Genomic DNA, 23553 nt, shown 5'->3' on the forward strand with positions numbered 1-23553 from the left:
AGCTCAAAGCCGCCCAGTGTGTATGCCCCGGGGATGAGCGCTGTTGCGCGCTCCCGCATCATCGCCGGGAAAGCTGCTCATCTGCTGGTTATGAGCGGCTTTGCATAGCGTGTATAGCGTGTATGCACTGAGCGGCTTTCCCCCCCAGCGATGAATGCGATCATCACTGTCCATACACGCTGGACATAGTTGCCCAGTGTGTATGGACCTTAATAGAGACGGGTTTGTACTCTGAACAGATATTGCTTTATTACACAGCATGCAAAAGCAAATAAATTATGTGGACAACCAGCCTTACAATTTATTAATTAATAACAATTTCTATATAGCACAGCAAATTCTATTGCACTTTACAATTAGAAACAGTGATAATACAAAACTAGGTAATAACAGTAGGACGGCCCTGCTCGCAAGCATACAATCTATAGAGATACACAAGAATAGGTTTTATCTATTGCATAGTGAGCAAAGAAAAAGTAAATAAGAGCTAATAACAGAGTACATTTCAATGGATTTACTAATCCAGCTGCTAACTTAATGGGATCACCAATCCCGATAAAGCAAAGGCTAAAGAGAGAATAAAAAGAAAGCGCTCGGATTTTAGGTAGAAATTAGACTAAAGCTGGGTACACATATATACAATTGTCGGGCCGTTCTTCCGTTCTGGGTCAGACAGCCGTACGAGCGATAAACGGCAAAAAACTGTCTTGACCGTCCATACTCGGTCGGTCGACGGTTCTTTGCTGTTTAATTTTCATCCGACAGGACGGCCCCATATCGGTACAAAAGTGCAGTGTGTACGCACGTTCGACCGATATGCTGCCGTCCTTGCGACTATACTGCCAAAGCTGGAACTCCCATGTGGGCGCTCCATAGCTGCATCATCTCTGGCAGGGCGACTAAAAAAAAAAAAATGGCGTGGGGTCCCCCCCACAGCCGTAACCAGCACCAGGCTGAAAGAGCCGGGGCTGGTATTGAGAAAAAAAAAAAAAAAAAAAATCAGGAAACCCGACAAATAGGGCTTCGCTGATTTTTTAAAACCAGCCCCAGGCTCCAGGTCCGAGGCTGTTTCCCAAAATACAGGGGACAAAATGACCAGGGGTCCCCCGTATTTTAAGAACCAGCCCCAGGCCAAACCAGCCAGCAGGGTAATGCCACAGCCAGGGGACACTTATTATATAAGGTCCCACGGCCAAAGCATTCAGCCCTCTGACCGGTCAGCCTGGCCAGGGGTCCTGGGGAAGTGGGGACCCCCCCCAATAAAGGGGTCCCCCCCCTCCAGGACTTACCTGACCAGGCTGAAGCCTGAAGCCTGGTGCTGTCCCCGGTGGCCCTGTGCGGTGGCCACCGGGCTGATTCAGTGTAAAAAAATAGAATTAAAAATTATTGTCTTTTCCTGTGGAACTATGAGTCCCAGCAAGCCTCCCCTGCATGCTGGGACTTGGAGAACCACAAGTCCCAGCATGCGGGGCATTAAAGGGCCCGCTGGCACTTGTAGTTCCACAGAAAAAAAATGATAAATAAATACACACTGACACATTAGAAAAATAAAAGTTTAATACATACATTACACAAACACACTGATACTTACCTATCTTGAGCCAGTCGGTAGGTCCCAGGGTCCGAGATATAATGCAGAAGATTTAGTTAAAGAGATGCCTATATATTTAAGCTTAGTATGTTGCCATATACAGTAAATGGGTAAGAAGATTGTGAGAGATGAAGATCCTGCAAAGGCACATGTAGATCTAAGATCTAAGTTTTATCAGCATTAAGGTTATAGTTAGATAGTTGGCTATAGGCATGAACCTCCTCAAATAAATGCTGCAAGGAAATGCCTGGGTCAGTTGAAGTTAAAATGACATCATTGGCATATAACGCTATTTTGTACTCAAAATTCTCACCAAAATTCCCGAGATGTTGGTGTTTAGTCTAATTCAGTGGCTCTATCCCCAGGGCGAAAAGTAGAGGAGAGAGTGGGCAGCCCTGATGGGTGCCATTCCTAATAGGCAGGGAGAGTGAGGAAAGACCGGATAGAAGCACAAGGGTTTTGATAGTGAGGTGACGGCATTATAAAAAAGCACCATGCACTCCTATATGTTTTTAGGGTTTTTGGGATGAAGGGCCAAGCTACTTTATCGAACACTTTTCCACATTGAGAGCCACCACATGGGTCGAGAGGGATTTTTAATGAGTAAGGTGAATAATATTCATAAGCCGCCTAGTATTATTCACAGCTTGTCGATTAGGAATAAATACAACTTGATCTGGGTGTATTAATGCTGGTAATACACCTCTCCCGCCGCTCTAATTCTGCCACTTCCCTTCAACAAAATCTGCACTGGCTTCCATTCCCCTACAGAATCCTCTTCAAACACCTCACACTCACATACAGGGCCATCTCTAAATCCATTGCTCCATATATCTCTAACCTCATCTCCATTCATACACCTTCCCGCCCTCTACGGTCGGCTGACGACTGTCGTCTCTCCTCCACCCTGATCACTGCTTCCCATACTAGAGTACAGGACTTTCCCGTGCTGCACCCCTTCAGTGGAACGCACTCCCTCGCTCCATTAGACTCTCCCCGACCTTGCAAAGCTTCAAACGGGCACTGAAAACTCACCTATTCATCAAAGCGTACCCTTCCACTGCATAAACCAGATGGTTCTCCGACCCCTTGCCTGTTTACATCCTGCTATCTAACCACCACCCACTTGCACCTCTTGTAATCTGTCTGTCTCCCCTTCCTACTAGATTGTAATCTCCTCCGAGTAGGGCCCTCTTCCCTCCTGTTGTCAAAGCCCTCTTCTCTTCACATGTCACTCACAACTCTCCTATACTCCAACACTCAGTGACCATCTTTGTCCGCATACTCCTCTCCATCATTGGCATCTAGCCACTACTTATATCCAAGCTGTAATGTGTATTGAACTGTGGCGCTCTTTATTTGTACTGTATTTTTGTTATTTATTCAATTTTATGCCAAGCTTTGTCTCCCTGTATTGTTCCTTTGTACGGTGCTGCGAAACACTTGTGGCGCCTTATAAATAAAATTATAATAATAATAATAAATATAGAGCAAGTCTATTGGCAAGGATTTTGGAAAACAGCTCTGTATTTAACAGTAAAATGGGGCTGTAATTCTTTATTTCTAGCGGATCCCGGACAGGTTTAATGATGACTATAATATTGGCCCTGGTGGTGGCAGCATCCAGCTAGCCCTCTTTTTAAAGGGAGATAAAAAGTGAGTGAAACATGAGGGGAAAATAATCAATTTTTAAAATATAATAAATAGCAGTAATGCCATCTGGACCAGGGGCGGAAGAATGGCGGAGCTGTTAAATAGTGGTGAGAATTTCTTCTCTAGAAATGGGAGCATTAAGTATCTCTACATCTGACTTGGAAAGCTTCGGCAAGTGGCATGAGGATAAGTAGTGTTGAATGTTGGAGGTAATATGTGGTTCATCAGTGGGAGCTGGAGGAAGATTGTATAAGGACTTATAATAGTCATGAAACTGTGAAGCCATCCCCTTAGGGTCACAAGTTGTGGATCCCTCAGAGCATTTCAGAGTAAGTATTTGGTTTTGCATACGCTTTGCAAAACGATGAACTAACAAAGTATCAGCTTTATCTGATTTTTCATAGAACTTCTGATGGACCCACAAGAGTGATTTGGATGTTTTTTTAGTAAGGATCTGTGAGAGCTGTCATTTAAAATGACAGGAACTTAGAATAAAGCAGCTTTTTGGGGGGATCAAAAGGTTTCTTTCCATGTGATGTCTGTAGTTTGTGTAAAACATACAAAAGTAGAGAAACTAAAACAACCCAGTATAAGTGTAACCAAACCGATAGGGTTTATGAAATTGTTGACTATTAATGTGCAATTCGAAATATTGTATTTACATGTTGAAGTGGACATGGCAAACAATGGTCCTTATTCTGGTTCACTCTGAGGGAAAATCCTTCTCAAGTGGACAAAACCATGTGCACTGCAGGTGGGGCATATTTAACATGTGCAGAGAGATTTCGATTTTAGTTATTTTGTTTCTGTGCAGGGAAAATACTGACTGCTTTATTTCTACACTGCAATATAGATCTCACTTTGAAGAAAAACCCCACCCAAATCGAATTCTATCTGCATATGTTATATCTGCCCAACCTGCAGTGCACATGGTTTTGTCCATTTGAGAAGCAATTTGCCTCTGAGAGTGAACCAGAATAAGGCCCAATATGTGAGAAGAATGACCGCCATTCTAAAAATCAAGCTTACTTAGCATGTGAGAAATATAAAGATAGGCCTGGAAACTCATAATGTGATGATGCACCTTAAAAAAAAACAGGAGTGTGTACCTAGCAGCAGTCTTGGGGCACAGGTGTCTTACTACATTTTCTTGTTTCATAGTTAAGATTTAAATACACAGCACAATTAAGTCTGGTTGAAGAAAGGGGTGCAATACCACTCAGGGGTATAATTATTACGGGTTTTTAGAACTGGAGATAGGTAATACTATGGGAGCTCATATTACATAGCAAACAATAAGATATTGGGTACTTATGTAGTACCAGGACGCCCACTAAGCACTTTGCTTAGTGGGCTATTCTGCTTAAGGAAATCGCATTGCATTGCATGTTCTGTTTTAGTGCCATGCGATGCGAGCTTCCTAAGAAATTTATTCACTGCTCTCTCACCCCGGGCTTATCGCATCGCATGCCATTGCACCGGAAGCAAAATCGCATGCGATTTTATATGGTGCGATGCCATTAACTTTACTACACTGCAATAACATGCAATGTGATTTTAATGCAACACACACACACCCCCCCCCCCCCCACTATCCATGCCACCCCGAAGCACGGCGAGCGGAGCGGTGGAACGTGTCCTCCCGACCTTTTCATACCCCCACTATACACGTCGGCGTGGAGTCGATTGCATATAGTGTGGCGAGCGCAGCGAGCCACCGAACCCGAAGCGTGGCGAGCCCCGCGGATTACTTTACATGTTTTCCGCTGCACTCACCACGCTTCAGGCTCGGCGGCTTGCTGCGCTCGCCACACTAAATAACATCAGCTCCACACCGACGTGGATAGTGAGGGTATGAAAAGGTCGGGAGGACACGTTCCGCCGCCGCTCGCCACGCTTCGGGGTGGCGTGGATAGTGGCCGGGTGCATTAAAATCACATTGCATGTGGATAGTGGGGGCATGAAAAGGTCAGGAGAACGCGTTCCGCTGTGTCACTCATCAAGCTGTTATATTGCACAGTGGTTTTGATGGACATGTGCAGTTCCCATTCACAGTACAGCACACTGGTCATCTCCTCCGCCCAGGAGTATATAAACCTCACAAGGGTGACAAAGGGTCCACCTGCAGTGCACATGGGTTTTGCCCATTTTTAAAACAAATTTGTACTGCGATCAGATCTGAATAAGGGCCTTTGTCCCTAGAAGTATGATGAATTGTATGCTTTATATCAGACATTATACACACTATACATACATCTTTATTTGTTCATGTGAGTTATAGATGAGAGCATTTAATTTTTCTGCTATAGAAAAGAAACTCTCAGTCATTAAATGTGACTCTCTCCTGACATCTATAGATAAATGAAAGGTATTGTACTGCTTTCTAGTCAAACATTAAATTTGTAAGCAAATTTGTAAACACAGAAGATTGTACTGCTAATTACAGATTTCAGCAATATGATGTTTGACTAATTATGTAAAATACATGCAAAAACAGACATGGGGATTATTTGCAAGCATACATCCACCAAGGATAGTTTCTAGAAGATAGAGGGATCAAGAAGGGAGGTCCCAGCACTTCAACATTCAGTGTCAAGGTACATGAGTCATTTTACCAAATAAAAGGTGGGAAACAATAAAAGTATAGTGTACATCATACTACATTTTAGGTATCAGGGTTATAGGGATGTTTCGCAGCTATATGTAGCCCAAAACTTAATGTTTTGATGCTATAAAAAAATACAGCCACGTTCCTTTTTTTTTTTTTTTTTTGGTAAAACCTCGTTTTAATCCTTACAGCAGTGGTTCCCAAACTTTTTTGAATCACGGCACCCTAGAGCATCAAAACATTTTCAAGGCGCCCCTAGGCCAAATGCTTCTTATCGATAAATTCAGAAAAAAATATTAAATGAAATGCATTGTGTCTATATGTCACAGTTATCTGGTGAGGGACAGGATTTGCTTCTGTTTGTCCACATATATTATGATTGGCAGCCACCAGCACTGGTTTTGCCTGTTACATTGACCATTTATAATATGAATTGGTCCTGGTCCACCAAACGAAGGCACCCCTGCAAGTGTCTTGAGGCACCCCAGGGTGCCTAGGCACACGGTTTGGGAACCACTGCCTTACAGTCTTAGAAGCAAAAGATATAAATCACCCATGTAGGTCCTCTTCAATTTTAATTGTATGCGACTATTTAATAGGACTATGAGCGCTAGTTAACATACAGAATTTATTCCGTAATCAAATCATGGCATTAGAATGTCAAACAATAAAGATTTTTTTTTAAAAAGGCCCGAAGATGCGGATCTGCTTCAAACGGGCACTGAAAACTCACCTATTCATCAAAGCGTACCTTTCCACTGCATAAACTAGCTGGTTCTCCGACCCCTTGCCTGTTTACATCCTGCTATCTAGCCACCACTCACTTGCTTGCACCTCTTGTAATCTGTCTGTCTCCCCTTCCTACTAGATTGTAAGCTCCTCCGAGCAGGGCCCTCTTCCCTCCTGTTGTTGAAGCCCTCTTCTCTTCACATTTCACTCACAGCTCTCCTATACTCAAACACTCAGTGACCATCTTCATCCGCATACTCATCTCCATCATTGGCCTCAAGCCTCTTATAGTATGTTGATTGAGTCCTCACTACTTATATTTAAGCTGTAATGTGTATTGAACTGTGGTGCTCTTTATTTGTACTCTATTTTTGTTATTTATTCTATGTTATGCCAAGTGTTGTCTCCCTGTACTGTTCATTTGTAAGGCGCTGCGAAACACTTGTGGCACCTTGTAAATAAAATTATAATAATAATAATAATCATCATCTGCTGCATTGGTGTGCTACCCTATAAGGAGCAGGGTTCAGCCTCCAGGACCGATGACTGTCATGGACCACCAACCACTGACAGCACAAGGGTTACCATTCGTCTAGGTTTCGACTGTACAAGCTGACCAGAATGTTAGCAATCCACGATAGGTACTGTCCACAAATCATTTACAGATAGGCCACCACCTTCCTGCCTACTATCCTCAAACTGCGAAACCTAGTAATAGTATGAGATCATCCATTTTGTTTTGTTTATCGCCTGCTTACTGTGAAAAAAAATAAAATTTTTATGAACTTTATCTCGAGTTTACACACCTTTAAATAAGGCAAAAGGGAAGGTGCCCACACACATTGCGATTCTTGGGTCCTTTTGAACTTTTTAGTTCAAAATGCATCCTGCGTAGTTCACATCGCACATCGCAATCTGATTCACTTGCAATCCCATCCCAATGTTTGTGGGACTGCGTATGCACATGGTCTTTTATGCACATGCTCAGTTCCCCTTTGCAAATAGCTTTGGCAACTTGCATAGTCACCAAGCCCTTTGTAAACATCGGGTTGGGGCAGACGTCGGCGTCCCCATGAAACCGCTGGGCGCTCCCATGGCTATGCAGGTGGGACAATGTCTGCCGAGGGAAGGTGGCTGATGTCACAGGATGCCAGCTTACCGAATAAACCAGAATGACCCACTGTGTTTATTTTGGCTTGTGATGCGATGCACACTCCGCCGTAGTTCATATCCCAAACCACTACTTTATGTACTAGATCGCATCTAGGTTTAGCTCAAATTGCATGCTGTTGTAGCATATTGCATGCGATTTGAACTAGATTTATTTATTTTATTTATTAGCAGTTTCTTATATAGCGCACACAGATTCCGCAGCACTTTACAGAGTATATTTGACCATTAACATCAGTCCCTGCCCCTGTGGAGCTTACAATATATATTCCCTACCACATGTACACGCACACAGACATTCTAGGGTTAATTTTGTTGGGAACCAATTAGCCTACCAGTATATTTTTGGATTGTGGGAGGAAACCGGAGTACCCGGAGGAAACCCACGCAAGTACGGGGAGAATATACAAACTCTGCACAGTTAGGGCCATGGTGGGTATTGAACCCATGACCTCAGTGCTGAGGCGGTAATGCTAACCATTACTCCATCCGTACTGCCCTTGATGTGATCTAGTACAAAACATCGGTACTTGTTTCCTAGCACGGCCACAACGATTAGGATCTCGGGCATCGCAGGTAAAAAAATCGCGTCGGTCGCATCGCATGCGGCCAAAAAAATTGCATGCGATGCGACCGACGCGATGCCCGCGATTTCCCATAGGGAACAATGGAAAATGCCTCAATTTACCCAAATCAACATAGGGAACAATGTTAAATGGCCCAGAGACCCCAAAAAACCCCCCTGAACAGTGAAATGGCCTCCCAAAAACAGTTAACGCCACCCCACGATCAACGTGAACCCGAAGCGTGGCGAGCGGCGGCGGTACGCGTCCTCCGACCTTTTCATACCCCCACTATCCACGTCGGCGTGGAGTTGAGAATAGAAAGTGTAGCAAGCGCAGCGAGCCACCGAGCCCGAAGCGTGGCGAGCCCCACGAGGTATCCGCGTCCCCTCGTGGGCTTCACAGGTATCCGCGTCCCCTCACGGTTTTCACCTGCAATGTGAAAGGTCTCAAGGCTCAGACCCGTTTTAAAGTCCCATTTAAGAATACCGTGTCATTACCCATTTCTGCAATGTGAAAGCAGTATTAAATAGTTTTTAGAGTGTATTATACAAGCAGTATATATATATAAATATGGTAGGCAAAAAAAACAACAACAATATACTTGATTAACAAATATATGCATTTTACGCAATGCTCCCTCTTTATAAAGCCAGCTTAAAGCTTGGCACTAGAGCGAAGAGCTAAGCTGTGCATCTGCCAAGAACCAATTCATGCAGTCCCTAGTACTTCAATCGCTGCACACAACGTTCTAACATAAGAAGCTGTTTGCCGACACCAGAGGATGACTTCCAAGTCACATGAATATTTGTATGTCTCCCTGTAGCAAGGAAAGCCTCTGGGGCCAATTAGAGAGATCTCTCCATTGGAAGAAAAGCTTGAACTAAAGTGTACATAAAATGAAACAGCTTTAAAAGTTAGAAATAAAAGAAACAATGTATAACTTTATCTACAAAATAATCATCAGTTAATAGGATATTTACAAGTATACTACCACAAGAAAGCCCTATCTACTGCATAGAAATTTTATATAAAAATAGCCCCATTGCAACAATTAAAAGACGCCATTTACAGATGCTTTGTACAACTCTCCGCAGCAGATGTCATAGGCCCTTATGCTGGTTGACTCACATAGCTGCAAATTAAGCATCCTTTCGAGTCCTCCAGATGGATGGATGTTTAGCATAAACATCCATTCGCAGCCTAGAGTGCAGGGTAGAAATCATTCGAAGTCGGATGATTTCTCCAGAACTCGCAGATCTGAGACACCCCCATATTTTTACCTACAGTAGTACTCTAATTCACATTATGGGCCTGATTTTGGTTGACTCGCAAAAGCAAATGCAAAAGCAGATGTAACATGCAGAGAGAGTTAGATTTGGGTGGGGTTTGTACTTCAAACTAATATCTATATTGCAGTGTAAAAATCAAACCGCCAAAATATTTACTATGCACAGAAACAAAATAACTCACCCAAATCTAATTCTCTTTGCACATGTTACATCAGCCCCACCTGCAGTGCACATGGTTTTGTCCATTAGAGAGAGAATTTGCTTTTGCGAGTGAACCAGAATCAGACCCTATAAGGGGAAGTCAACTGACCGCAGGTGATTTAAAAAAAAAAAAAAAAAAACAGAGAAATCAGTGTTTGTTTTTTTCTTGCACCTCCAGAGTATGTCCGATTTTTCGGGACTATGTAAAAACCGGACCGGACTAGACTCCGGACAGGACATCAAAATCAGCAGTCCGGAGCTTATAGGGTCCGGTCCGGGGAGTGTCCTGTTCGGGAGGTGTCTTGTCCGGGGGGGTCCCTGTGTTAGCTATCATCAGGGACATGGGGAAGGGGAGATTACAGCCTCCCCCTGTGGTCCGGACCGTCCGGTTTTTGTAACATGCCCGGACCATACAGGGAGACTTTATTCTACCCCTCCTCCTCTACCTGGTGACAGGTGTCACAGGCAGAACCCTCAGACAGGACACCCCCGGACAGGACATCCCCCGGACCGGACGCTACAAGCTCCAAAATGCAGAGTTTGATGTCTGGTCCGGCGGTCCGGGGGTTTTGTCCTGGTCCGGTTTTTACCCATACCCCGATTTTTCTCCTCAAAAATGTTAAATTTTATGAAAAATCACCAGGACTTGCTAAGACCCTTCCCCCCATCATGAGGGATAATTAAGCAAATGGAAGTTTCCAATGAACTGGAGCTGGGTACACACCTACAGAATTATCGGTCCAATCTGTATAGTTGGAGAAAAAAACCTGGAAATGTTTTGGAAAAAAGAAACTCAACCATTCACTCCCAACACCAGGAAAATGGTCAAAAATAATGAAAAAATTGTTCATAGAAATTTCTTAGATCACTAGATTAACCAATTTGTCTGAATTTAATATTTTTCCTTTTTTTTCCCAGTGTTTGGGAGCAAATGTTTGATATGAGCCCATATATTACCAGATTTTTGTTTCCACCAGTTGGGTTGGGCAGATAAATCGGTACTTGTGTAGTTTCACGGCGCCAGCATGGCGCCGTGCGTCTGAGTCCCCTTGCGGGGCTCGCTTCGCTCGCCCATGCTGCGGGCTAAAATCAACTCCATGCCAACATGGATAGTGGGGGTATGAACTATCCACATTGGCATGGAGTTAAGTTACTTTATTTTAGATAGTTTGGCGAGCGTACCCAACCCGGAAGTAGCATGGCGCCATGATGGCGCCGTGCAACTACACAAGAACCGATAAATCTTTAGCTGTGTATCCAGCACTAGTCTGTAATTGATCACCTTCAAAGTGTGTAAGTGTGTCTGTCTCAACTCCGAGCCTTCCAGCAGGCCCCACCCCAGTATAAAAAACATCTGAAAACCATGCAACCATTTTTTAAAGAAATTGAATACCGCAAGTATTGGGAACATCCATACCTATGGTAATCCAAAACTGGGTGCCAGGTCCGCAAGAATCTTTACCTTGCACCCAAATGACTTCCCCACCATTTCAAACTGTAGGTCTGCCAGTACATATTATGCCACACTATTCTCTCAAATGACATTATGACAGTGTCCTCCAGTTCATATTTTGCAACAATACAGTGCCCTCTGTTCATATTATGCAACATTATAGTGGCTCCAGCTAATATTGTGCCACAGTGCTGTGTACTCCTCTTAATATTATGCCACATTAAAATGAGCATAACAGATTACATTATATTCCCCTCCATTTCAGAATATGACATATGACGGATTGGGATCATTTGGTCTACAGCATTATGGTCGACAGTCATTAGGTTGACATGGTAAAAGGTCAACATGGGTCTAGGTTGTTTTTTTTTACCTGAATGTCAACATGGACACAATTTAAAGTGCACCGCATCCGCTCGCAATGCGTCGGGCACGGTGCCTTGCTACGCTTGGCTCATTATTTTATTCTCCCACCACGCCCTAGTGGATGGTACATGTTGGCTCAAAAAACAGGAAAAAACTCAATGTCGACCTTTCCCATGTCGACATAGACACATGTTGACCATAATGCTGTAGACCAAATGACCGCATCCCCATATGACAGTGCACCTTACCATTCTAACATCCACCACACAGAAAATGGAATGTAATCCAGTATCCAGATGGCTATAAAGACATCTATATCTAAGTCAACATGCAATAGGTTGCCATGCAAAATGTTGACATGGCAATGGATGACACATGAAAAGGTTGACATTAGTTTTTCATGATTTCTGGACTTTTTCCTGCTTTACGATCCACATGAACTTGGAACATTTGTAAACTGTAAAGTTTGTCGACACAGGCTCGTGCTGACATGGACACAAAAAAACATAAAACCCACAGGTCAGCCTTTCCACGTGTCGACCTATTGCTTGTGTCAACCTTTTGTCAATGTAAAAAATTTAGAATTATACCGCAGAATCCATAAATTAAGAATTAAGCATCACCAGCTGAATGCTGGGCATATAGTAATTCCTCCTCACAGAAAAGGAAATCAGACAGAGCTAGCACTGGATTGCTCAGTACAGACATGTGGCACTGCAGCTGCGAACGGTGGGCAGAGGGGCAGAGCAGCAGAGACTCCGATGGCTTTTAGTTGATTTTGACACAATTTGACTCTGTATAAGGCACACCGCCCCTGAGACCGGACCCCTGGCAGGCGCAGATAAGCCTGCTGCTGGCGGGGGCGGGGGGGACCCACATACCTGAGACAGGCGCTTGCCGTCAGCAGTCAGACCGTTGCCCAGGCGGTAGCACTAGCACGGAACCGGTACTGCTCAGTCAGTGTGGGCAGATGGCATAGGTTCCGGATTTGGTGAAAGGGCATCACGTGCTGGACGGAAGCCTGTGGGGGTAAAAAAAAACAACGCGAGCTGCTGCGCTCTTTATTTTGTTGTCATGTTTCGAAAACAGAGAAAAACGTTTCCATGGTCTGTGACTGCCAGGGACTTAGAAATCCACCATATATACAGCAGCAGGCAGTGTGTGATGCGTCCTAGGCCATGCGTGCTGCTGATTGAATATGCGGGTTACCAGTCATTTACACTAATTGATACATCTCCGCAAGTGTGACAGCTGTAGCGCCGCTGTATACCGCACACAGCCACGCCACCCCTATCAGCCGAGACTGGAGGCTGCTGCTTCTCTGACAGGGACGGGGCACGTGATGCCGGGCTAGTTGTTTTGGAGAGGGCGTGGCTGTAGCCATGGTGATGCACAGGCTGTACATACACAAATCACTGCAGGTCACACAGCGGAGACTGAGGGTGAGTATGCGGTGCCTACCCCACTACCCGTATTACTCAGTGGCACACTAGCCCTCACACCCGGGGGGGGGGCTCTTTACTTATTGCCGTCACGTCATTACCAATGGGTCATCATCAATGTTTTAAGACTCAAACATTGGTAAACGTATTTGCCTCAGAAGAAAAGATAGTGCATTCCAAGTTCCATTGATTAGCAAAATAATGGTTTTAAACTGAATTGCTACATTTTCAAATTGGGATACTGATGTAGAGAAGTTCTTCCCATTGGCTCCACTATGATAACAGTCCTTTTAAGTGAATGCAAACTGCAATGACAATCCAAGAATCGCCGGTTTGCTTTTTATGAGGTATTTTCAATTAATTTAATAACATTTGAGTTTTAAAACAGTTCTGTCCTCTTGGGAATGACATGACTGTAACAGTTTTTGAGTGCACCCCTGCAGAAATGAAATTATGGGCTGATGAATTAAGCCTGAGTCAGTGATAAAGTTGGAAGGTGATAATGCAGCAGGCAATCAGCTCTTAACTGTCAAGCTATAGTCTAGGTTTGAAAAATAAGAGTTATACCCCTTTGCAGGGCCGCCGACAGTGGGGCCTGGGGGTACTTGAGTCCCGGGCCCCACAGAGGGTAGGGTCCGGGCAACTCTCCCCAGCAGCACATGGTCACAAGTCACTTATCCCCACCTGCCCCTTCACTGTCCGGCTGCTTGTGACCGTCAGCCGCCCGGCTCCGAGTTCACTTCGAGCCCGGCGGCCGCGGCGGCACATTGTGACTGTGCAGTCACATTCTCCTCCAGTGAAAAGCCAGCTGCCGGGACTCGGCAAAGGAAGCCCCAACCGGCGTGGCGTTATGTAACGACGTCACACCGCGCGTGACAACTGAAGAGCAGCGCAGCGTCAGGAGACTTGCTGCATGCTGCATCATATGGAGAGGAGCGAGGAGCTTCCAGCCACCCTGACCCCGGCCATAAGGTGAAAATTCATTAAAAGTGCCCGGCACCCACCAATGTGTTTTTTATTTGGGGGGGCGGGGGGGGGGGCGGTCTATCTGGCTATCCTGGGCCCCACAATATCTAGGGGCAGCCCTGCCCCTTTGACACCAGTAGGGTTGTTCCCGAAATCAACCCAGGGTCCTGACCGGTGTGAAAGGTAGGGGTACTCACCTGGGTTGCCGGTTCTCGGTGCCTGCTGTCAGACAGGGATCCAAACAGGCGGCAGGCATAGATGACAGGACAGGCGGCGTATGTAAATGATGCAGCTCTCTGGCGCCCTGACTGCAGCCGGTGAACTGTGTCATCTGCGCCTGCTGTCTGACCTGCCATCCTTGCCCGCCGCCTGTGTGGATCCCCGGCCTGCACAGAGGACCAGCAACCCTGGGTGAGTACTCTCCACCTCCTGCCCGCCTCCGCCACCATCCCGCTGCCTGCCCGCCTCCTCCCCACCTCCTGCCCACCTCCTCCCCATCTTCTTCCCACACCAGAAAATTCAGGGACTTTTCTGGTGTGAAAGGGGCCAATCCAGGAATACCCCGGCATGATCCCTGGGCCATATTTCCTGGTGGGTCCCTGCATTTTCTGGTGTGAAAGGAGTATACAGTAAGAGGGTGATTGGCTGCTGCATTATCTCCTTCCACTTTATCACTTCTCGAAGCTTAACTCATCTGACCCAGTGCCCCTGAGGAGTGCATTTTTGCCATTCAAGGTACACCATGATGTTGCACAATTATAATAAATTATAAAATTGATTTCAGGCACAGTGGTTTTGATTTAAGATATAGGGGTGTATTTAATTCTGTGCCGGATTTTTTGACAGCCAAAAAAGTAACTTTTATTAAATAGTTTGAATGTATATTTGAACCAATTCAATGACCGTGTTTAGGTCAAATATACATTCAACCTATTCAATTAAAGTGACGATTTTTCTGTGTTACCTGTGCGATGGTAATTTGCACCCTTTACAAGCAATAGGATTCCTACACATATATTTATTTATTTGCAATTTCTTACATAGTGCAGCAAACTTTGTTGCCCTTTACAACTGTAGACAGTGATAGAACAAACTGGGTATAAACAAACAGACATGGAGGTAGGGGGGCCCTGCTGCAAGCTTACAGTCTACTCTAGATGCATGATAAAATGTAGATGAAAAATTAGAAACCACATATCATTTTTTTATGTTATTTCTTTTGTTTCTAAAATATACTGTAGTGTTCTTCATTCTAGCATCTTTGAAAACCCATGCAGTTCCTCTTCCCTGCCTGTGGTGTCGCTGTCTGCTGTGGTGTTTCTAGCACAGGTCTGGTTTGCATATCAGTGCTGATATACAGACCACACTGTGCTAGAAGCAGTATAGCAGCAGGCAGGGAAGAGGAACTGCATGGGTTTTCAAAGATAGCGGGTGCTAGAATGAACACTACATACTGTAAGTGTATCCACTCCTTTAATATAAGGAAATACATTGCTTTTTTTTAATGAAGGTTTAATTTCTGATGTTTACAAAACAATACTGTCACTTGGTATTTAGAAAAGAATACTAATAATAAATAAATAATTTAGTTTACATCCTTGTGTTACTTTTGTTTGCAGGACTGTGTAATGGCTCTGCAAGATAAGAGTCCTATCCTCCCACTTGCAGACACATTTGATGAAAATGAAGTTGAGAGAGATTTCCTCCTGTCTAAACCAACATGCTTCCTTATCGTTGGAAAACCAGTAAGGTCTCTTTTAATATTGCTGTTCCTTCTTATTAAAGTGAGCACTGCCACTGACTAAGAAAGTGTACTTTGTTTTCTTAAAATATAAGGTAGAAAGTGATTGGCTAGTACTACTATAATTTTATCCCTCTCCAAGCTTTGATAAATACCCCCGAATATACTGTATAGCAAAAGCAAAAACTTGGTCAATCACAGGCTGCCATACAGAAATAATAGTGAAATATAATTTGTCCATTAAGGTAGATCTGATGGCAATCTCTGGTATTATTGTGCTAATCTGTGAAGACTATTATAATTGCAAATTAGCTTTATATGAATGACATAGAAGTTCAAGAGAAATTAGCTTGCCTTACTTTAATTAATCTCTTTCCATGTCCCATAGCATAATGAATCATTTTATTTATCAAAGAAAAGGGTTTATTATGTAATAGTGTCTCTTTCATCTCCTCATTCTAACATACATTTTAATAGGGTCATTTACTTTATATGCCCTTCTTTCCTGTGCAGTTTACCTACCTTATTATTTCATAACATTATGAAATTAAATAATTATGTATTAACTGATATATTTTTTTCATAATTAGTGATATATAAACATTACAGTCTAGATCTTCTTTCTGCCTTATATGCCTAGTTCAATTATTTTTTTCAAAGCCATACAAAATTGAATGTGGTAATTTATTTAAGTAGAGAAAATCATGTTTAAAGTGTTTAAGTGTGTCATAACAAGACTATGTGAATTATGAGCATTATGATACTTTATTTAATTGCTATCTTTGTAGGGCACTGGAAAGGCAACACTAGGGAAGAAACTCTCCCAGGCATGGAATTGCATTTATATTGAAGGTAATGTATTAATTGTGGTGATGATCACAGGAATAAAATTTGAAAATAAGCCATTTGGAAAAATTAAAACAATGTCCGCATGATTTTTGTTACTGTAAAATAGATTTTTCCATCAATAATCAAGGATACCAGCTGTGATACAGCAAATACTTATTGTGAACTAAACATGGGGGGGGGGAATAGTAAAGTATTAGATAACCTAATCTACTTTATAAATAACTGCAAATTTTGCGGAGACACTAATTAAATAGTGTAGGTTGAAGAATGATGTTTATCATATGAGTTATTTAATGTGAACCAAGGATAAGGTATCTTTTACATTGAAGATGAATACAGAGTCTAACTTTAGAATGGTATTACTTGTATGTCAATGTTTTGGTACTGTGTGCATGTTCTAGAGTTGTCACCTTAGTATGCATGGTTTATGACAGCTGGACTGGACAATGGCCCTTATTCAGATCTGATTGCGGTACAAATTTGTTCTCAAAATGGGTAAAACCATGTGCCAGGTGGGGCAGATGTAACATGTGCAGAGAGAGTTAAATTTGAATGGGGTGTGTTGAAACTGAAATCTAAATTGCAGTGTAAAAATAATACAGCCAGTATTTACCCTGCACATAACCAAGATAACTCCCCCAAAATCTAACTCTCTTTGCACATGTTAAATCTGCCCCACCTGCAGTGCACATGGTTTTGCCCATTTTGAGAACAAATTTGTACTGCGATCAGATCTGAATAAGGGCCAATGGGCCTAATACTGCAGGGATCAATATTTAGAGAATTCACAATTCGGTCAATTATCAAATGACTGCACGTACTCGATGTTTGCTTTGTGCAGATTCATATTGCAAATAAATATCCGTACGCATAACAGTCGTAGTTTGATTGACAGGAAGCCAGCATTTAGGGGCGGAGAACATGGCATTTTGTTGGTGTGTCTGTAGCAACCAGCTGCTACATATAATTTTATAAAATGCACTTGATAAATGTTACGTGTAAGCTGATTGGTTGTCATGGCACTCTTCTCCACTAGCTCACTTCTCCACTCTTACCACTGTTTCATACATATACCCCTTAGTTACTGCATGGGACATCCATTGCTGCACTTGCCCATCATACCTAAATGTTTTAAATGTTACATACACTTTACATGAGAACACATCAGTCTCTGCATTATCATGAATACTAGCTATAAGGATGCTGGCCAAAATGTTTTGGTTTATTATTAACCCTTTGAGTGCCAACATTGCTGTGAGAGATCCTCAAAATATCCTTTAAAAATGCCAGCGTTGCTCACAGTGACTGTTCTTTTTTTTTGGGGTGCAATATTTAACTAAACATCAATTAATTGACTTGACTATATGTGTATTTACTTATACTAAAAGAACAGTCGCTGTGAGCGATTCTGGCATTTTTATCAGAAATTTTGAGGATCGCTCACAGCAATGTTGGCACTCAAAGGGTTAATATGGGATGTTACAGAACTGCGGTTTAAAAATATGTACCGTAGTTCTAGTCTGTGTTAAAAGTCATGTATAAAAATATATTGCATATAATGCCTTTATCTTGTCTTTTGATGCTTTTCTATCTAGTCAAAGAACTTATTAATGAACACATTCGAAGGCAAACAGAACAAGGCATTATGGTTAGTACAGTCTCTTTAATAAATGTATATTGGAAAAAATAAGACATGATTATGTGATACAAACTATACAGACTGAAATTAAAAGGAAGATAACCCAAAAATAACATTACCTTTATTTAAAGAAAGAGTAATAAACACATGAAACTCGATTCCTTGAGATGTGCTGGGAAACATTTGATACATACAGGTGGTGTGAGATGGATAGATTTCAGCATGGACACAAACATGTTTTTGCATATAGCGCATATGCAGAACTGAAGTCACGCATTTTTGCATATGGCCATCATATTATACCAGTTTATATGTTTATATGTATTAACAACAGATTAATACAAACCTCGGTTCAGGGACATTCAATCAAAAAAAAAAAAAAGACATCAGAAGATTACACCCAAGTGAAGCAGGAAACTGGAAGCACAGGTCAGCAAAGTGGTCATTGTCTAGCACAGACAGATAGTTGCTGATAATGATGGCCACTGGTACTGGAGGACCATGTATAGGAACTCATCAGGCACAAATCCTTACATGAGTATTGTATAATGTTATTATCTTTGTGTCAAATTACAGATTCAAGAACTCCTTTTCAGGGGTCAAAGTGTCCATGAGGAAATAATAGTCCAGCTGATTTTGGACAAGATAAATTCTGCAGAAGTTGCCCATCATGGTAATTTCTTCCTTTTATTGAAACTGATAATGTATTACTTAACATAAGTTGCTTATTATTGAGAATTACCAAAGTTCAGGACAACCACTACTACAATAGTAGTAGATGCTATAGAAGAAAGTAAGACAAATGTTTTGTTAAATACTGTATTTACTTCTGCCAGATACTGTTACAGAGGTGCCCTGACTGTCCGTATCTTAGTTTTGCTGCCTATTCAGTATGCAGCAACGTTCATGTATGCTGGGAATATATTCTAACATAATGTTGATTGTTCCAAATATTGCTTTCAATTTACACTTCTTTAGTAATCTGATGCTTGGACTTGAGCTTTGGCAACGATGATCCAGGATGTCCCAAGGTTAAGAATACATTGTCTCCTTTACCCTTTGAGTGTCAACATTGCTGTAGGAGATCCTCAAAATGTCAGCTAAAAATGCAATCATCGCTCACAGCGACTATTTTTATCAAATATAAATACAAACACAGCCAAGTTAATTAATACTCTTTTCACATCGCAAATGTTGTATTGCACCCGGGATTTGGTTCCATCCAGAGAGCGACCCGGCATTTGCGCTAAGTTGGGTCGCTGACGTCATATTGAGGGTGTGACAGAGCAGCGGCGCATCACTGGCAGGTGGGGAAGGAGGCGTGACCTGGGTCACTTGACCCAGGTTATCTGTTTGAATTGCCCAGAAACCCAGGTCCGATCTGGGTAAAACCCTTTTTTTAATCCAGGTCAGATGGGTTGCTGGACCTGGGATTTTTCAAAAGGCCCTTTCACAAGACACAGTGACCCGGGTCGACCCGGCAACAACCCGGGTCGGACCTGGATTATTTGTGCGGTGTAAAAGAGTATCAATGAAGTTCAGTTAAATATTGCACCCAAAAAAAGAACAATCGCTGTGAGCGGCGCTGGCATTTTTAGCAGATATCTCATAGCAACATTGGCACTCAAAGGGTTAAGAAAGGAGCCTTCATGTCTAAACAATTCTAAATTTACTAAGTAGCCAGCACTGAGACCACGTGACTTACTTGTGAGATGACTTCCTTGTGAGACTACACCCCTTTTATGGTGCACTGTCCCTTTTTTTTTTAAATGTGGGAGGGCACAAATGCATATTTTGCAGGAGGGCGCGAACGCTCTAGCACCAGCCCTGCTTGCAGCTTAACATGCTCTGCCCAGCTTCCGCAACTCATTGAACATGAACACTGTGTGTGACTCAGAATTAGGCCCAATATATTTAGGAAATTAGTGTTTGCAGAATGAGATTTCCTTTCCTTACCATTGCTGAACCATGATATAGGAGCATTCTATGTTTTTTATCAGTTGTTTTATACCTTTGCCATTATAGAGCTCAGAGGTTTTCCTATTTAATACCACATATTTGAAATCAAAAAGTCCTCCTGGGAGATTTCAATTCATTTCTTGCATCTTTTTTATCCCCAATTTAGGCTATGTGCTTTGTGGTCTGCCATCACTCTCTGAGGAGTACATAAAGATTCCAGAACAAATTGAGCTAATAAAAACCTTTAAATTAAAGCCGGATGTCATAATTAATATAAAGGTAAGAGTATGTATTAAAAAAATATATTGTTTCAAGAAACACATACTTTATGGTAAAGGCTTTCAAAATGGTCCAGCATATTGAAAACATAAATACTCTTAATTCTATAACCAAGGGCCTTATTTTGGTTCATTCTTTCTGACAAAATCCTTCTTAGATGGACAAAACCACTGCAGGGGGGGCAGATGTAACATGTGCAGAGAGAATTAGATTTGGGTGATTAATTTTGTTTCTGTGCAGGGAAAATACTGACTGCTTTATTTTTACACTGCAATATAGATCTCACTTTGAAGTAAAACCCCACCCAAATCTAATTCTCTCTGCACAAGTAACACCTGCCCCACCTGCAGTGCACATGGTTTTGCCCATCTAAGAAGGATTTTGTCAGAAAGAATGAACCAAAATAAGGCCCCAACAATTTATCTTTGACAAACATGGTGTTTGGATTATTGAACACAGTTTGCCCTAGTATTAGAAAGTCAGGGCAACTGTCAGATTGCTAGAAAAGTACTTAGAGGTCCATGTACTATTAGACTTGGGGTCAGATGCACTAATCTTTAAAAAGTGATAAAGTGGAGAGTGATTATTAAGCAGCCAACCAGTTCCTAACTGCCACAGTACAAGCTGAGTTGGAAATGGCATTTAGGGCTGGTTGGCTGGATGTTTATAACTCTCCACATTATCACTTTGTAAGCTTGGTTCATCTGGCCCTTGGAGAGAGATAAAATGGACAGAGATAAAGTACTAAGCAATCAGCTCCTATCATTTTTCAAACACTGCTTGTAACATGACCGTGATCTGTTTGGTTGTTTTTTTGGGCCTGATCTACTAAGTTCGCTACTTGTGTAGTTACACGGTGGCATGCTACGCTACGTTTTCAGCGTAGGCTAAGCAACTTTGTCAGCATAGCCCAAAGGCTGCATAGCGTAGTCAGTGTAGTGTCCTCGCGGCAGCCCTGCGTAGTCAGCGTAGTGTCCCCCGTCAGGCAGCATAGTCACCGAACTGTCCCGCGAGCTGCAGCTTTGTCCCCGACATCCCTGGCAAGCCTAGTGAGCGCCTCTCACACAGTGCCGGTAACCGTCAGATTCCCTTGCTCTGGCGGACGCCGGCTGAGAGACGATCGTGCTGGCGCCGGCAGAGAGGCGCTTCATCTGCCTGAGACGCATGAGCATCTCATATGCTTGTGCTTCTTAGTATTTTGTGCGGCAGGGTACGGCAACCCTGGCTGTGTCCGCTTCAGGGAGACGGTCAGGGTTAGGGGTTTGGTAGCACGTGCGTCTTGTGCACAAAGGGGGGGGTGCGGTGCGCAAGTGCGTCTCATGCACAATAAAGGACGCATTTGACAGTGCTCCATGTTACATACTGGCAAATTCCTCCATTTCAAACCCATAATATCCACATCATCACGTGCCAAGCGCAGCAACCCCCCCACGTTAGGGGACGCGGTACGCGTACGTGTCCTCCCGACCTGTTCATACTTCCACTATCCACATCAGAGTGGAGTTGATTTTATAAGTGACGCATTTGCCAGTGCTCCATGTTACATACTGGCAAATGAATCCATTTTAAACCCCCACTATCCACGCGGAAAACGAGCCTGAAGCGTGGCGAGCGCAGTGAGCCCCACGAGGGGACGTGGAGTAGACGGCAAGTAATCCATGGCCCCTCACGGGGGTCACTGTGCTTGCCACGCTTTGGGCTCATTTTCCACGCCCCCTTGTGGGGCACTCTGCGCTCGCCACGCTTTGGGCTCGATGGATAGTGGGGGTATGAACAGGTCGGGAGGATGCGGCCTACTACAACATAAAGGAGGTTTATGGTGAGACGATTCTATGCATTTATCCCTGAATATATGAAAATTTGCGATCCCATTGATGTCCAAAAGTATATTTCGTTTGTATGTTTTTTCTCCAATAGACCCTTGCATATTATATGGTGTTATACATGAAGTCTTTTTGAGAGAGTTGCGCCTGGCTACAACAAATGTTGTTTTTCCAAGTGCTGTTAGGAGGTCGTGTATAATTTTGAGGCTCAGCAAAATAAAAACTAACAAATCACCAGGGCCAGATGGTATACATCCTAGGGTACTAATGGAGTTAAGGGAGGAACTAGCGACCCCTCTGTATTGCATTTTTGAAAATTCACTATCAACAGGTATGGTACCAAAAGACTGGAGAATAGCAGAGGTAGTGCCAATATTTAAAAAAGGTAAAAGGGATGACCCTGCAAATTACAGGCCTGTGAGTTTAACATCAATAGTGGGTAAAATATTTGAAGGAATTTTAAGGGATGGTATCCTGGAATACTTAGACCTTCATAGTTTACTTAGTATTAACCAACATGGGTTTGTGAAAAATCGTTCCTGCCAGACAAATTTACTGGGCTTCTATGAGGATGTCAGCAAAAACCTTGATAATGGAAACGCAGTAGATGTGGTCTTCCTTGATTTTGCAAAAGCTTTTGATACAGTACCACACAAGAGGTTGATAAATAAAATGGTGGACCTGGGACTAGGTGCAAATATCTGTAGATGGGTAGGGAACTGGCTGTGTAATAGAGAGCAAAGAGTGGTTGTGAACAGTGCAGTATCAACTATGATACCAGTACTAAGTGGAGTGCCACAGGGTTCGGTACTGGGGCCCATCTTGTTTAACATTTATATTAACAATATCGGGATGGGGATTCTCAGCGATGTATCCATCTTTGCTGATGACACAAAACTGAGTAGAGTTATTGAATCAACAGAGGATGTGAACATACTTCAAAATGATCTTAACAAACTAGATGAGTGGGCTAAAAAGTGGAAGATGAGGTTCAATGTGGATAAATGCAAGGTTATGCATCTCGAGACGTAACCAGTGTGCAAGTTACAACCTAAGCGGGGAGGCATTAGGTACTTCAGCACTTGAAAAGGATCTAGGAGTCCATATAGATAATAAGCTGGGGTGCAGTGTTCAATGTCACATTGCAACAAAAAAGGCCAACAGAATTCTAGCATGTATTAAAAGGGGCATGGAAACTAGGGACTCAAAAGTAATTATGCCACTGTACA

General features: G+C 42.9%; 2 protein-coding genes across 5 annotated transcripts in view; one reads left to right on the top strand and one right to left on the bottom strand.

Annotated features, from left to right (window-relative positions):
- The window catches only part of FIG4 (FIG4 phosphoinositide 5-phosphatase), a 330801-nt gene extending 317857 nt beyond the window's left edge, over positions 1 to 12944 (bottom strand). The window contains exon 1 of one of the 2 annotated variants that reach the window (XM_083176914.1): positions 12508 to 12944. The gene's annotated coding sequence lies outside the window, so the exon portion shown is untranslated. The remainder of the gene's footprint in view (positions 1 to 12507) is intronic. The other variant, XM_083176913.1, reaches the window with a different exon arrangement.
- AK9 (adenylate kinase 9) overlaps positions 12536 to 23553 on the top strand; it is a 119793-nt gene continuing 108775 nt past the window's right edge. For 2 of the 3 annotated variants that reach the window (XM_083176910.1, XM_083176911.1), the window contains exons 1-6: positions 12895 to 13068; positions 15654 to 15779; positions 16564 to 16627; positions 18220 to 18272; positions 18840 to 18936; positions 20389 to 20501. In XM_083176910.1, coding sequence (XP_083033036.1) covers positions 13009 to 13068; positions 15654 to 15779; positions 16564 to 16627; positions 18220 to 18272; positions 18840 to 18936; positions 20389 to 20501 — 513 coding nt within the window. In that variant the 5' untranslated portion in view covers positions 12895 to 13008. Of the gene's footprint in view, positions 12656 to 12894; positions 13069 to 15653; positions 15780 to 16563; positions 16628 to 18219; positions 18273 to 18839; positions 18937 to 20388; positions 20502 to 23553 lie in introns of those variants that run through there. The other variant, XM_083176912.1, reaches the window with a different exon arrangement.

This window comes from Crinia signifera, chromosome 3 (genome assembly GCF_055691185.1).
Source record: "Crinia signifera chromosome 3, ASM5569118v1, whole genome shotgun sequence".
Classification (NCBI taxonomy): domain Eukaryota; kingdom Metazoa; phylum Chordata; class Amphibia; order Anura; family Myobatrachidae; genus Crinia; species Crinia signifera.